The 16,842-nt window shown below is 32.2% G+C and overlaps 1 protein-coding gene across 1 annotated transcript in view; it reads left to right on the top strand.

Moving 5' to 3' along the window:
- LOC105305687 (regulating synaptic membrane exocytosis protein 1-like) overlaps positions 1–16,842 on the top strand; it is a 243,638-nt gene that overhangs the window by 188,034 nt on the left and 38,762 nt on the right. The window contains exon 3 of the mRNA XM_023523450.1: positions 6,083–6,296. Coding sequence (XP_023379218.1) covers positions 6,083–6,296 — 214 coding nt within the window. The remainder of the gene's footprint in view (positions 1–6,082; positions 6,297–16,842) is intronic.

The raw sequence follows: 16,842 nt of genomic DNA, 5'->3' as shown, positions 1-16,842 counted from the left end.
TTGTGCCATTTTTCACCCAAACAACTTGTTTACAACTGGAATCTTGGAGTTTCTTGAATTGAGTGCACAGATATTAAAATTATGCAATGATTATTGAATAGCGAAACAATGGAAAACATCCAGGGAGAAAAATGAGATTTCTACATCAATGATTTTCTTTTGATAGCATTGCATATTTTATAACACTCTCCATTTTCTATGTAGATAATTTAAATCTGCAATTTGTGATCATAGATTTTTTTCAACCTAGCTAATCAATAATAATATATTGTTAATTCTAAAATTGAAATGTACAAATAAATTTCACAAAAAGACATTACATTTGCAGTCCTGCATTTACTGTAATGCCATATAATAAAATATGTATTTCCATTTATTATTCATAATAGAACACTGTCACATATTTGATATGGATTAAAGCATTAAAACATCAGATACAAAATATAAAAATGCTGTTTATGGTTTCACTACTAGTATCCTGATTCCAAGGGCATATTATATTGTGAGGACAGCATCTGACGGTATAAGATATCAGAGTACTGTAAGGGGAATACAGATTGAAAAAGGCCATTAAGGATGGATTTTAAGAGACAGTTTAGTAGAGCATTGCAGAAGGTTACAGAGTAGGTAGATTTTGAGGAAGTAGGGGTAATGAATGTGGTCCTTTCCTCCCTCCCTGCCTTCCTTCTTTTTTTCTTTCCTTTTATAATGTCTGTAGCTAAAAATACAGAGCACACTGGGAAATGAGTTGGAGAGGCTGACAGGGACTTGGGTTGGACTTTTCTTTCAGTGCAGAGTAAGGGAGTCCTATCTGTAACTAGAGGAAGAAGCACATGAAGAAAGATATGTGAAGATGTAAGAGAGATTTAGGTCAGGAAACAGTGTAATCTTTCTTCTCTATTCTACTCCCCTTTGGGATGTCCAAACCAGTAGTATAAACGTGGCCTATTGCCAAAACCAAGAAAGAATTTTGAATACACATGAGAGGAGGGCATAGATGGGTGCAAGCCACCTGGAACTATCATAAGGTGGACCCGGTAGAGTTTGGAGTGATGCCTTTGTAAATGGCCTCATGAACTATGCGGTAAAGCACTTGGTGAAAAGCTGTCTCAGCCCACTTAGGTACATACCCCCAGGAGAAGAACACTGTCCTCTGGTGGCTCTCATCCTTGGGAACTACCCTGTGGCCTGGATTTTTCTCCTACTTTTGGTGAGACTGAAAGAGTGCTCTCCTCTAAAGATGTTTCATGGAGAGAATGAGAATCTAGAGACCTCAGCCCTACACCTCAATCTGTAAGCTTCATCATACCCACTCTCTGTGACCTATTGAAGAAGGAACTATTGCTGCTTGCTCACCTATCATGGCTAAGGATACCCCGTAGTATGAGCTGCACCAGCATTTAGGAAAACAACACTGACTTCACAAATCATCAAAATAAAATTTTGAGTCTTTCAGGAGGACACAGTAACTTGAAGCCAATTTGAGAAAAGAGAATTTGGGAATAAGTACTATAAAGGAACTGAAAATTAATGGAAGTTATTTCAGGCAGCCTCAGAGATATTGCAGTTTCCATTCCAGATCACCATAATAAAGTGAATATTGCAATAAAGCGAGCCACACAACTTTTTTAGTTTCCTGGTACATATAAAAGTTATGTTTACACTATATCATAGTCTATTAAATGTGCAACAGCATTATGTATAAAAAAAAATAAACATACCTTAATTTAAAAGTACTCTATTGATAAAAAAAAAAAAAATGTTAACTGTCATTTGAGTCCTTCAGTCAGAATTGATTTTTTGCTGATGGAGGGTCTTGCCTCTACTTTGATGGCTGCTGACGATAGGGCGGTGGATGTTGAGGGCTGGGTGGCTGTGTCAGTTTCTTAAAATAAGACAATGAAGTTTGCCACATTGATTGACTCTTCCTTTCACAACAATTTCTGTGAAGCATGTGGTGCTATTTCATAGCATTTTATCCACAGTAGAACTTCTCTTAAAGTTGGAGCCCATCCTCTCAGACCCTGCCACTGTTTTAACAACTAAGTTTATGTAGTATTCTAAATCCCTTATTGTCATTTTAACAGTCTTCACAGCATCTTCACCAAGAGTAGATTCCATCTCAAGAAACCATTTTCTTTGCTCATCTATAATAAGCAACTCCTCATCCATTAAACTATTATCATGAGATTATAGCAATTCAGTCACCTATCAGACTCCACTTCTAATTCTAGTTCTCTTGCTATTTTTACCACATTTGCAGTTACTTCCTTCACAGAGATTTTGAACCCCTCAAAATCATCCAGGAGGGTTAGAATCATCTTCTACCATACTCCTGTTGACCTCTTCCATGAATCATGAATATTTTTAGTGGCATCTAGACTTATGAATCCTTACCAGAGGGTTTTCAATTTACTTTGCCCAGATCCATCAGAGGAATCACTATCTGTGGCAGCTTTAGCCTTACAAAATGTATTTCTTCAATAATAAAACTTGAAAAGTGAAATTACTCCATGATCCATGGTCTTCAGAATGGATGTTGTATTAGCAGGCATGAAAACAACATCAATCTCATTGTATCTCTCCATCAGAGCTCTTGGGTGACCAGTTGCATTGTCACTAAGCATTGCTATTTTGAAAGGAATCTTTTTTTCTGGGCAATAGGTATCAACAGTGGGCTTAAAATATTCAGTAAACCTTGTTGGAAACAGATGTTCTGTCATCAGGCTTTTTTTTTACATTTGTAGACCATAGGCATAGTAGATTTAACATAATTCTTAAAGGGCCTAGGATTTTCAGAATGGTAAATGAGCACTGGCTTCCATTTAAAAGTCACCAGCTGTGTTAGACCCTAATGAGAAAGTCAACCTGTCCTTTGAAGCTTTGAAGCTAAGCATTGACTTCTCCTCTCTAGCTAGAAAAGTCCTAGATGGCACCTTTTTTCAATATAAGGCTGTTTCATCTATACTAGAAATCTATTTTTTAGTGTAGCCATCTTCATTAATTATTAGAGCTAAATCTTCTGGATAACTTGCTGCAGCTTCCACATCAGCACTTGCTGCTTCACCTTGTACTTCTGTTATGGAGATGGCTTCTTTCCTTAAACCTCATGAACCAACCTCTGCTAACTTCAAACGTTTCTTCTGCAGCTTCCTCACTTCTCTCAGACTTCATAGAATTGGACAGAATTAGGGCCTTGCTCTGGATTAGGCTTTGCTTTAAGAGAATATTGTGGCTGGTTCGATCTTATGTCCAAACCACTGAAACTTTCTCTATATCAGCAATAATGCTGTTTTGCTTTCGTATAGTTCATGTGCTCACTGAAGTAGCACATTTAATTTCCTTCATGAACTTTTTTTTGCATTCACAACTTGGCAGTCTGGCAAAACAAGCTCTGCTTTCATCCTGTTTTGGTTTTCAGCATGCCTTCCTTACTAAGCTTAATCATTTCTAGCTTTTGATTTAAAATGAGAGATATGTGACTGTTCTTTTATTTGAATACTTAGATACTATGGTAGGGTTATTATTGGCCGAATTTCAATATTGTTGTGCCTCAGGGAATAGGGAGGCCTGAAGAAAGGGAGAGAGGTGGGGATATGGCCAATCAGTGGAGGAGTTAGAACACACTCAACATTTATCAATTAAGTATACTGTTTTATAATGGCGCAGTTCTTGGCACTCCAAAACAATGACAGTGGCAGCATTAAAGATCACTGATCACAGATTATCAGAAGAAATATAATAATGATGAAAAAGTTTTGAAATATTGCAAGAATTGCCAAAATATGACAAAGAGTGAGCGAATGCTTTGGAAGAATGCCACTGATAGATTTGCTCCATGCAATATTGCCAGAAACCTTCAATTTGTAAAAAACATATCTGCAAAACGCAGTAAAGCAAGGTATGCCTGTATTGAGCAGCAGTCACAGTGCTGCTCTATAGAAGTTTCAAGGCATGAGTTCATCTATATAGCTTTTGCTTTTTTGTGGTCAGCTTTTCTTCATGTACCATCAGTTAGCTATGATCAAAAATTGATATTGCCTGGTAGTTAATGCTTTCCTGAGTCCAGAAACACTTTTATTTCCAAGGTGAATCCATATTTATTGTCATGCTTTATATGAGCTTGATGTAAAGTTTGAAGTATGTGAATTTAGAATGATATATTCAGGTAGGAAGTAAAAGCAAAGCCCAAGACAAAAAGTAGTTTCCTCATCAATAAAATGAGAATAATAATATTACCTATTTCATACAATTATTATGTGGTTAAACATGCATATCTTCTTAAAATTAATTAGGTGATGTAATTGGTCAGTTCTACTACATATGTTAATACTGTTAAATATTGATTTTAATTTTTATAGCACTCATTTGTTTTTCAATGATATTTGATGAGATAGTACTATTTTTTCCTCTTTTTAATATGAAATATTTCATATTACATATTTTACATATGTAACGCATATGTAAAATATAAAGAAGATGAATAAAACATTGATCATGCACCCACCATTCAGCTTAAGAAATAGGTTAAAATAGTATTTAAACTGCAAGAAATTTAATATATCAAGTAACTTCAATAAATTAATCAATTAAATCAATTAATTTATTTACTCAAATAATCAATTAATAAATTAAATCTTGCATTTGTTAAATAAAATACCACTATATCCTATGAACTGAAATTAACTGGGCTTTAAATTGGAAAGGATTTCAGATTCCAAACTACTTTACGTGCTAGTATACGTATGTATAATTATGTTAATCAAATAGGAGAAAAGTATCAATTGCCAAAACAGGAAAGAGATTTCAGAATTTGAAAAGTAATCATTAAAGTTCTGCTTAAAAGTTGTTGATATTAAAAGGAAGATAAGAGATCCCAGTATTTGGACTTATTTGATTCTATTCCCAGGGAATACCAGTTCCCAACAGTTATCTTAGATATGGAGCATCCAGCTAACTGCCTGAATTAACAATAGCATGTGTATACTCTGTCCTAGGCAATACTCACATCCAGCAAACTAGTTCAAATACACAGATACATTTGCTTAGCCACTTCCCAGGAGTTTCCCTCCTGGTGTAATAGCCAATGACTGTTGGCTAGGCTTAGGACTACTGTCAGTTCTCATTTACAAAACGAAGGCATCTTTTCACTGGGCATTCACTGCATGTCCTAATGTTCCGTACAGAATAGCAAAAGGTTTCTATTTGCAGCAATTTAAGATTGAGGGGATTTGGACTAGAGGAGGGGAGGAGATTTGAGTCATAATCAATGTGAATATTCTTATGGGAAATGGTTTATCTCAATGACTTTGGTTGTCCCACCACTAGTAGTTATCAATAAAAAAATAGTAGCAGCCCTCATACATACAACTTGGTAAAGATCAAGCAAAAGTGAGGTATATAAAAATCTGAATATTTGCAAGGTGTGGTTTAGAACTTTTAATGTAATTTGGAAGAACTAGCGAACTCAAATATAATGTGTAAGGGAACATTCTGTATATTGTATGAAATATTTGATGCAAAAATATATTGTATCTAGGAATGGGGGTCAAAGGAAGATGCTTATAGAAGACAGATTTCCCAGCAATGAAGTCTACTTCCATGCTTAAATAGTGGGTCATAGAATTAATTTACTAAGACAAACTTTTGAGAAATAGTCATCAATATTAAACTTAGAATAAGCTAGAAAATATCAGAATACATCCTTTATAGTTAAGCTAAGTATTTTGTATAACTTTTGCTTCACTTATACATACAAATGAGCGTAATGTTTTGAGTCCCAGTTGAAATATTTGGAAAGCCACCTGTCTAAAATAAGCAGAACTGTGCAGTAGATACTGGATTTTCACTACTGGGAACAAACAGTGATTATATAGACTCCCCTTATATATGGTTCAGTGCTAGTAGGCAAAACTGAGACTAATAGAGTACACGCTAATACATTTTTTACCTTTGGATGTAAGATTCGTGGGGGAAGTTGATTTGTATGTTTTGCCTTAGTTCGAATAGCTATACTTCTGTTAGGAAAAAAATCTTGTCTTCCATCATTTACTTAGTTTGTTACCATTTTCTCTTTTGCCAGGAGATTGCATCAACAGTTTGAAAGCTATAAGGAACAAGTGAGGAAAATAGGGGAAGAAGCGCGGCGTTACCAGGGCGAGCACAAAGATGATGCTCCGACTTGTGGTATCTGTCATAAGACGAAGTTTGCCGATGGGTGTGGCCATCTCTGCTCCTACTGCCGTACCAAATTCTGTGCCCGCTGTGGAGGCCGCGTGTCTCTGCGATCGAACAACGTGAGTATTCCCTGAGCTTGAGAGAAATTCTGAATGTGGGTATAAACCTGTATGCTTCCCAAGCAGAAACAATATAAATGGGTTAGAAAGCAGACATGTACATAAATGTACACATTAATATGCCCCTGCCCCATTTTGTATTTTTGTTTTTCTTAACGTTCATAATAGTGAAGTAGTAATAAAAAGAATTCATAAAAAAATACTTTCTATATGTGTGTATCTTAATAAATGATTCCCATTCAAAACCAACAGATTACTTGTAGGAGTAAATTTATTTTTGGAAGAATGTAGTAAATGTAGATTTAGAAACATGAGTTGTAAAACTCAAAAATTATGGCCAATTCTTGTGAAAAACAAAACAAAATCTAGTTTCTGTGACATCTGTTTCAGATTGAATGAAGTTAAAATGCAAGGTAAACTGTGTGGCATTAAATTTAACTCAAGATAATAATAATATATAAAACAATGATTAGCCTCTATGAGAGTAATTTCATATTTATGATCATGTTAAATAAATATAGTGCTGTTTGTCTCATAGAAATTATTCAGATATTTAAACAGTATGTTAAAAGACTTTTATTTTTATGTAGGGTTTTTTGCGCTTATTTTCTTCTCTATGATGTGTAGTCTTATTTGATGCAGTTTCCTTAGTTGACTTAAATAAGGGCTACTCTTTCATTATACCAGTGCTTTAAATCAATTTTTTGAGGCAGTAAGATACTAATATAAAGGACTCAATATTATAATTTATGAAACACTAGATTGATTTTAATAAATATTTAGTTTAGAACACATTTTAATGTTGTACTTTACTATATTCCCAGTGTTAGTACAATAGAATTATTTATAGGGATGTCTGGGTAAGTTTTCTTTGATATAGGTCTGCATTGTAATAGAAAATATTTTTATTTTAAAGTCAGATTATCATATATCTAAAGAATTTCATTTGTATAAGAATTTCTATATTATCTAATCAAGTATAGAATTTAACTTGATACAAAATTCTATTTAAAAATAACCAGAATGCATTAAGCATTCTTGATGTCTTCCTAATTTGGAAAATCACAATCAAAATTAAAGTGAACCTCCCAATCAACGTTGGTAATATATTTATGTTGTAAGCAGTGTATTCTAAAAATCTCTTCCAGTGGAATTAAGACATTCAGTAAAATAGATATATTTTTATACTTTAAGGTGAGCCTACTATTATCTTTATGGTCTTGGGAAGATAATTAACTTCTGTGAACTACAGCTTTCAACCTATGAAACTGGATTGTAATAATTACTCTGTGTGGTTGTTATGAGAATTCCATTAAAATAATTAAAATTAGGTCTTTACAATATGTATATTTGTTTTTTTCTTTAGATTTTATTCTTATGGGCATATAAGTTTTCTTTTCTCTTTCTAAAAGTTATTTGTTTTAATTAATCCTCATGTGCTACCTTAAAGCCTTTCTATAACCACTTTGGGTTAAGATAGTGCCTGGCACATGAAAAGTGTACAAGACCTATTTGTTAATTTTCCCTTCTTTAGTATTCTTAAATATACTGCTTTGGAAAGAATTCTCACAGATGAGACCTGGGAATTATATTCAAAATATTTAACAACCTGTGGTAAGGTTACTGTCCAGTCTGAAAGAGCGACGGCAGTGAACATTAGGGTACAAATTGGCTAAGTGTTAATGCTAGCTGAATGCCCATAGCAGTTGAATGTGTTTAACTTTCCATTATAAATCAGAGGCAAGCTAATATAAATATAGTTAACTGTTGATATATTAAAATTATTAGGGTCAAACTCCTTTAAAAAGGAGAGGTGATTAAAGGAAATTGAGCTAGCAGGTAATGCTTTGGAGCTATCACCCTAGCCTAATGCAGTTCATCTACCTTTAGTTAACCTATCCAATCTTGGAAAAAATATTCAAAAGAACAAAATAAAAGAAAATACAACTTAGAATATTTGATCTTGAATGTAAGATAAAAAATTATGTAAAGTTGTTTTTTCCTATGACATTGTAAATAGTGAATTGTATATTACAAAAAAAAATATATATCACTTGTGGTTAAACTATTTCTATAACTTTTTGTTAAATTATTTCCTCTCATTTTTAATTATTACAAACTTTTCATTATTAGATTTTTCTAATTTGTATCTATATTTAAACAAATTTGATAAAATTATTCTTACAAATTATATACATTTTAATATATTTTAATAATAGACTAAATATGGTAGTGAATTAAGCTTTCATTCTGAAGAACGGCTTAAGTGTAGATTTAATAATCCAAATTCTAAAAAGTTTAGAAATTATAGTGCCCAGCTTTTGTATCTAACATATAGAGGATCTACATATGTGCATTTTCAGTGAAAAATCAAACGATTATTTTGGGGAAAGAGTAAACATTTACTTTTCAATATATCTGTGGTTTTAACACTTTAAAGTGACATATAATTGTTTTTTTTAAAAAAATCTACTTATTAATATATGCCTTATTTTTTTTTCTCATCCTCTTTTTCCTCTCTCTTTACTCTGCTTCCTTGGATGCTTTCCCAAAGGAGGACAAAGTGGTTAGAATCCATGATTTCTTTTCTATCATTTGTTATTATAATATTGTGAACCTTATTAAGTGAATGTTTCATGTAGTGTTGTTAATTGCTATATTTCAGAAAGAAATTATATGCTAGGAAGAGCTCATTCCTAATTCTCATGGGAAAAAATAATAAAATGAACATCTAGAAACATTACAGAGTTTTATAATAATAGGAAAAATCTGGGTAGTTTGAACTCATAGGAATGTAATTTAAATCATTATGAACTTGTCTGTCCTCTTAGCTCTCTGAGTTTTGATGATAATTTCATCTGATGTCAGGAACTAATAAAGTCTAAGGGACTCTACCTTTCTGAGCACTCAGTAGATACATAGGCAGGTAATCCAAAACTATTGCAGAAAGAATGGAATGAACTGATTTAGTGGAGAGAATGGATCTAATTAAAATCAAGAGCTCAAAAAATGATTTTTCTGTAGAACACAAGTAGCAGAGTTGTCATATTGAACCACATTATGCCCTTTCCTTCTCATTCATGCATAGAAATCACTCCCGAGTAGAATAAAAAGTAACTTTTAACTCTTATCAGCTATAGGAACCACAGAGACTGTACTCCAGAAGATAGAATCCAAGTGGAACCTTCAGTCAGCCTGTCTTTCGTATACACTTTTATTTGGTATAAATGACAGTTTCCCCAAAGCTTATTGATTTCCCAATATGAGACTGAGGCAATGAGTATTTTGGTTTCAATATATCAACTCAGCTGCCTTTGTTCAATTGTTTTAAAGTTTAAATCATGTACTGCACTGAAAAAGTAGTGAGCATGACATGGAATTGAACATCAATGTGTGCTTTTGAACTTGATGCAAGTATATGTTCATCAGCTTTTTCCAGAAAAAGAAATTGGGTTGAAAATTATATAGGATAGTTTGTTTTCACTACACGTGTTTGCCTGTACCATTCATGGTATGTGAGATCATTTTAGGGGCTATTATTTAAATGCAGTAATACACTATAGTAGAAAAGATATAACTAAACTTTCAGGCCTATGAATATCACTTTGAAAGAGTCTACATTTGAAAAGTAGATAATTTTCAATTCCTTTAATGAATGAAAGTTTAAGTAAGTAATAATGCTGATGTTATGCTACTCCTGTAGGGCTGTCCAGACTCATTGTCCCCTTGATAGTATTTCCCCAAATGGTAGATTATTATTTGTGCTTATTGTGATTACTGAGAGTATAATGAAAATTCAAGAGTGGCTCCACAGTGTAGTGGTTAGCAAGTCTGCTTTACATGCAGAAGGTCCTTGTTTCACACCCTGGGTGCTCCAGGGCCCCCAGGTACGTCAGGTCCCTAGGCCCCCCGAGTGGGCCGGCGGCACTCGCGTAGTGGGAGGAGATGCCCCGCCTTCAGAGATCCATAAGGGGAGATGGCAATATCCATAGGCCAGAGGTGGAAGAGAATTAAAGAGGGGGAAAAAATTCAGGTGGACTTTGTGGTTCTTAGGCTGAAAATAGGGTGGAAAGATCACCTTTAATGATTTTCTTCACTTTGATTAGACTGCATATATCTACCATTTATTTTTAAGTACTTTGTCATAATTTTATTAAATACCTTCTTAGTCTGTTGAGGTTTCTCAATGAATTGCTTTTCTAGTCCAAGGGAGCTGAAGCCAGATGGTGTCGTAGTTGTGTTAAAGAGAATAACTGAGTATTAAACAAAATACTTGAATACTGGTTCTCTCCCTATTCCTCTGAGCTCTATTTTTGTTAGAGAAATTATAATTTACAGGTGTGTGCACATATTCATGTGTACATGTGTGTGCACATTGGTATGAGTGGAAACGGAAGAGAATAAGGGTGAATGGAACTTTTCTAAAAGCAATCTCCACCTTGATCTATGTAATAATAATGAATTCTTCTTAGTCTTAAATTAGTGAATAAATATGACTAAAATACTAGTATATGTGATATGAAGACCTAAGCATAGCTAACATAAATATTCCTTTTATTAAGTCCAGCAAAAAGTACTAATGATCACATATTTTGGCAGTATTTTATTTTAAAACTTCACCCTTAGCTTAAATCAAATGTAATAATATCTTGGAAGATTGTATAGTTGCTTATAAAGGAAGTAGCTGTCATAAAGAATCACTTTGCATTTGACATATGTAATAGCTTATAATAGGAGATCATTTTGTACTAGTACATACTCTCATAGGTAAAATTACTATTATTTACTTCATTAAAAGTGCTCTTCTCTACCTAAATATATAGGAATACTGCACATTTCTCCACAGCCTTTTTAAATTGCTTTTGTCTTTGTTTTACTCTCTTTTGGTGGCAGAATATTAAATTTAGATAACTCCTTTAATAACATTAACACTTGCTGTTAGTAAACCAGCTGAATTGAATTCTCCAAATTCAATTCTTTTGGGATTTTCCATAAAGAATTATCGATATTTCTTTTTTGGTGGGAGCAGTTGATTTATGAATATAACACCTAAAAATTAGCTTGCTACATTTCGAATTAATCTTTATTTTCACAAAGAGTGTTAGGTTTTATAAGTTAAGAGTATTTTGGACTAAATGTCAGTAATACTCTGAAAAATGGAACCCTACCATTTTTTTATTCTTTAAAAATGTGAGAGCTGCACATACTTAACTTTTAAATGTGTGTAAAAATACCTCTTTATATCAAGATGATAACTAATGAGATACTTTGTTTATAGTCATAATTTTTTAAACTGACTTCTCATGGTTTTTAATTGGTGTTTTCAGAGATCATGCTAAATGATATGTTGATGAAGCAAGTATGTTTTTGTAGAAGTTCATAAAATACAAGATTTAAGTGAGAGGCTCAGTGCTGAGTTTGTAACTGGCCTTATCATAAGCTGGTTGATAATTAATTAATAACATAAACAAGAATTTCACACTCATAGACTTTGCTTGTACATACCAAAAGGATGGTTTTGTTTTTTCATCTCTCACTAGGGTAAGATAAAGACAAGAAAGCCAGTAGAATCACAACCATTTTTAAAAATGATTTGCATGATTGCATTAAATATTTATTCTTTTATGAAAAATCTTCTCAGAGTTATCCATATTTATTCCATGGTATTAAGAAGCATATGATTATGATTTTCAACCTTCAATCTTTTGAAAAAACGACTGTAATATATTTCTGGATCCACTTTCATGGATCCAGAAATATATTCTTATATATTCTTCCCAGAAATATAATATATAGGCCTAAGTTGAAAAATTCATCAATATATATAAAAATATCAATGAGGAAATGTTCAGGTTCATCGAGGGGAGAACTTTAAGCAATTTAATTGATTAGATTTTTTAAGGTGTCTTATTTTGTTGTGCTTGCCATAAAGAGAATAAAACATCAAATTTGTAAAAGCTTTTTATGTTAGGTAATTTAGAAAATTGTAAATTTATTATTCCAAACCTGTTTTAGGAATTTGCTACACTGTTTTTCAAGGCCATAGAATTTTAATCTCTTGCATTTAGTATTACTATTCTGGAAGTGTTTGCTAATATTCAATAATCGTTTGGAAGTTTAAATCCCAATTTTGCCCCCACTCCCCAGGTCATCATTTAATAGCCTAATAAAATCTGTTTCTGGAAAATACAATGTCACAAACCAATGTTAAATGTGTGTGCACAGTCACACTAAGGGAGTTGCGCCAGGATGTAGAAAAAAGCCTCTTCTAGTATATGGAAGCTTTTATAAATTGAAAGGCGAAACCATGGTCAAACTCCATTTTTTGTGTGTACATAAGTTGTCAGATATCTTGTTTATATACTAAGGAGTGGAGTTGTAGGATTATATGATAGCTCTGTGATTAACATTTTAAGGAATTGACAAACTGGTTTTCCAAGCAATGTTTGAGGGTTCCAATTTCTCCACAGTCTTGTCAATACTTGTCTGCCTTTTTATTATTATTATTATTATAGCCCTCATGTTTCATGTGAAATGAAATGGTATTTCATTGAGCTTTTCATAAGCTGTTTTTAAGCCAAAGTTATCAAATTGGTTTGATATCTCCAAGGATTCTCTTTGATTGTGTGGATTTAGAGTCTTGCATTAAAATGCTTATGTTACTAATTTGCTGAGAATAGATTTCTCTTAAAAGACTTGCATATTCAAAGTATTAGAGGTTCAGTTTATTTCTTGTCTGGGGATTCTTTATTTTATTTATGTTATAGTTTGTAAGTACTTATGAATCTATATAAATCAATCAGAACAGGCGCTCTATTAAATTTAAGATAGCTTGGAATCTAATTCCTATCTGTCTAGACTAGCTATCCCTAGGGTGCCCACAAAGCATAAGAGATTTTTATTGCCAATTGAAAAGACTATTTTTTTATACATGCAAAGAAAAGTTTGCAGTTTCAGTTTTGCCACTGAGCCATAGGTCCAAAATTAACACAGATACTCTAGCTCAGATTTTAAAAGACTATTATTTCAGTGTACACAGGACATTTTCTTGAGTGATGTGAACTTTTAGGAACATGCAAACAAACAGACACACATAAAGACTAAGAAACCAGACTTTCTATCTTCTGCCACTCAACTTTCAATATGTCCCTGATATCTACCATCCAATGATTCTCTATCATTGCTGCCACTAGTGAGGAATATATTATTAATCAAAGCCTGTTTTGTCTGCTATTAGTACAGCTACTCCAGCTCTCTTATGATTTCTATATATTACAGGTTTAATGGTGCTATTATATTAATATTGTTTTATACAATTTTAAAATTATTTAAGATAATAAAGGAGAAAAAATATGAAATTATACTTTTATAATTACTTATGTAATTATCTTTACCAGAGTTCTTTGTTTTTTCATCTAAATTCATATTACTGTCGAGTATCACTTTCAGCCTTAAGAAATTCCTTTGGTATTTCTTTAAAAATTAGTCTTCCAGCAATGGGTCTGTCAGATTTTGTTTACCTGGGAATATTTTTATTTTGTTTTCATTTTGAAAAATAGTTTTGCTGGATATAAAATTCTTTTTTGACAGGTTTTTTTCCCCCTTCTTTTAGCATTTTGAATCTATTATCTCACTGTCTTTCACCTCCATTGGTTTTAATAAGTCAGCTGTTAATCTTATTAAGATTATCTTGTATATAATGAGTTTATCTTCTCTTGCTACTTTCAAGAAGTTTTCTTTGCCTGTGGCTTTTCTTTGCCTGCGATGTGTATGTGTCTGAGTATGGAACTCTCTGCACTCCTCCTAGTTGGGTTCAGTTTCTTTAATATGTAGACCAATGTCTTCCATCAAATTTGGGACATTTTCATCCCTTATTACATAGAATGTTTTTATGTATCTTCCTCTTCATTATGGCAATTCCTATTATATGTTGGTGGCCCACATTTCTCTTTAGGCTTCATTCATTTTTCTTCATTCTTCATTCTTTCTTTTTATCAGATTACATAATCATTATCTTAAAGTTCACCAATTTTTTTCTTCTGCTTGCTAAATCTACTTTTGGGACGCTAGTGAATTATTCTTATCGGTTGTTATACTTTTTGACTCCAGAATTATTTCATTTTTAAATAACTTATTCCTCTTTATTTATATTCTTTATTTGATGAGACATTTTTGCCATAACTTCTTTTATTCTTTGAGTGTGGTAATTTTAAATTAAGTCAATGCCATATAAATAAATGCTTTATTATTAAAGATACTCTTGATCATTTTACTCTTTGTCCTAAGACACATAAACAGACACATGTAATATGTAGTATTTTTCTTAATAATAAGAATATTTAATGAAATATCACTCTGTCAAACATCAAATGAATAATTGAAGTAATTGCTCTCTAATATATCTTGAAATTATTTTGAAAATATAAATGTTTGGATTATGCAAACTCATTGTTGACCTGCTATTTTCTCATTGGTGAAATAAGGTATAGTGTTAGAGAAAATGAGGACATTAGAATTTGACTTAGCACAGTTTAGTAAGTGCAAATGAACCAAAATGTACTTTTTAAATTTATTTTTAATTAGTTTATCACTTTTTAAATATTCTGCAAAGTAAAACATTGCATTATTTCATGGAATTGGACCCACAGTGAAAGTTATGTTAAGTTATTACAGGAAAAAATCTTTACAGGTAGAAATTAAAAGTATGGCCAGAGAAGTTTAGAGATTTTCTGTACATCAAAGTGTTGACAGGATGTACTTGAAAATCCAGAGTGCCTGCCTCAGAGCTCATGACATTTAAAATAAGATCATGTGATTAATTTTTTCTAAGACACAGTATCATGTTATAAATAGTCTCTACTGTTTATAATAAATTTTAAAGGGAATATTAAATCATATTTTAGTTGTGGACTTGTTTTAATTCCCATGCTTTGCTCTAATTGCTTGGATAACTTGGAGCATATTTTATTTTTCTTGGTGCTTTACTCAATATTTCCTGCAATACTGCAAATAAAGTCAACACTCTATGAATGTTGAATGAATGAATGAATGAATAGTTCTTCTCTGTACCGAATTCCTCAATTAAGTTTTTTTTTAAATTCCCTGTTTTAAACTCAAATATAATTTTGCATTTTAGCAAATCTCTTTTCTAAAGCAAAATCATTAGAGCTGTATTTAATTTTTGTATGAAGTTGTCTCATGGAACCAACTTCCTCTGGCTTGGCCTTCTCCACTCTGTTTAGATTACATGGTATGAGAGAGATATTTGGTCCCCTTATTTCTCACGTAAGACTCTAGAAGATGTTTGTGTTGAGAAGAATCAAAGGAGGCTCCTTACAAGCTTTTCTGCTTAACCAAATCCAGATATGAAGTAACCTCAGTAGTGAATGGTGCATGTGCAAAGGATGGGAACAGATAGATTTTAATGTTTTGGAGCATTTATTCAAGATTTGAAAGTAATCCAGTTTCTATTTCATGAATGCTTCTGAATCATATATGTCTTGGTGGTTTTTTATTATTATTAACTGGAATGAATTAATTTACTTCAATTTGAGTTTGGTTGAAAGTTAAGTACTTATAGCCATTGAGTTTTTTTAGTCATATATAAAATAGATGTTATTGACAAAGTATGGTATTATTAGAAACTGATTTCATGTTCTTTCAATTAGCTCTTTTATAAGAAGGAGCTTATTTTTAGAAATATGTAACCCAAATACATAATGCATTGTATTTTTACCATCATTAATATGCCAATTAAAATATAAAATACTGAGTTGGACCTAAAAAAGTGATTATATTTGTTACAAACATTTGGAATCGTCTTTATGTAGCTTTTTTAGTACTCTTACGACAGTGTTTTTACCACTTAGATTTTTGTTTACTGCATTAGAAAATATTTGAGTGAAAATATAATGTTATAGGCTAATATACTATTCTTAAGTTACTGCATGTTTTTGAGATTTTTAAATGCTTTTTGCAGATGTTATTTCCTTTTAATTTTATTTTGGAATGTTAAAACTGTGTATCTGAGTCTACTTAAGTAGTTGTCTCTGGCAAATATCTAATCTCCTATTCCTTAGTCAACTGTGGGGTTATAGTCATCTAATTTATATTCCTACCACTGCAGTTGGAAGAGCATTCATATCCTTAATTGCTTGTACTAAGATGCTTTCTTTTGAACCAGATTTTTTTGTTTGCATTCACACAGAAAGGCTTTTAAATTATATTATTTTTGAGATATTTAATTCCAAATTGTGATACTAATATAAATGTTATGTTTAAACATAGTTTAGAATTAGAGAATATGGCTAGTAGGAGTAATTTTTAATGACAGAATGTAAATATATAATTGCTGTATATTTGTGCTTAGTGATTATACAAAACTTTTTCTATTCCTACTTAATGTAATTTCTCGTGACATTATGAGATGACCACTGAGGAAATCTGGACTAAAGCAATGAACAGTAGAGAGAATACTAGAAAGGCTGGGTTTAGGCACAAATCCAACCTATCTGCTAATAATTGACAACTCACTTCAACTATCTCC

This window comes from Pteropus vampyrus, unplaced genomic scaffold, assembly GCF_000151845.1.
Source record: "Pteropus vampyrus isolate Shadow unplaced genomic scaffold, Pvam_2.0 Scaffold393, whole genome shotgun sequence".
Lineage (NCBI taxonomy): Eukaryota > Metazoa > Chordata > Mammalia > Chiroptera > Pteropodidae > Pteropus > Pteropus vampyrus.
This window is presented reverse-complemented; position numbering and strand designations above follow the sequence as displayed.